This window comes from Alligator sinensis, unplaced genomic scaffold (genome assembly GCF_000455745.1).
Source record: "Alligator sinensis unplaced genomic scaffold, ASM45574v1 scaffold781_1, whole genome shotgun sequence".
NCBI classification, from domain to species: Eukaryota; Metazoa; Chordata; order Crocodylia; family Alligatoridae; genus Alligator; species Alligator sinensis.
Window position 1 is genome coordinate 4,196,620 of NW_005841845.1, and position 247 is coordinate 4,196,866.

General features: G+C 72.5%; 1 protein-coding gene across 1 annotated transcript in view; it reads left to right on the plus strand.

Moving 5' to 3' along the window:
• Positions 1-247, plus strand: part of TCTEX1D4 (Tctex1 domain containing 4) — a 1,951-nt gene that overhangs the window by 1,485 nt on the left and 219 nt on the right. The window contains 1 exon segment of the mRNA XM_025207164.1: positions 7-242. Coding sequence (XP_025062949.1) covers positions 7-242 — 236 coding nt within the window.

The window sequence follows — 247 nt, forward strand, 5'->3', positions numbered from 1 at the left end:
CTGCAGGACGTGGCCTATACGCCCGGCGCGGGTGGGCAGCTGGCGCAGAGCCGGGCCGAGCGGCTGCGGGGGAAGCTCAAGGACCTGGCACCGCCACGCTACAAGCTGGTGTGCAGCGTGGTGCTGGGGCAGGCGGGGCGGCAGGGGCTGCGCGTGGCCAGTCGTGCTCTCTGGGACCCCGAGAGTGACACCTTCGCCTCCGCCACCTTCGCCAACGCTTCCCTCTTCGCTGTGGCCACCGGGCACG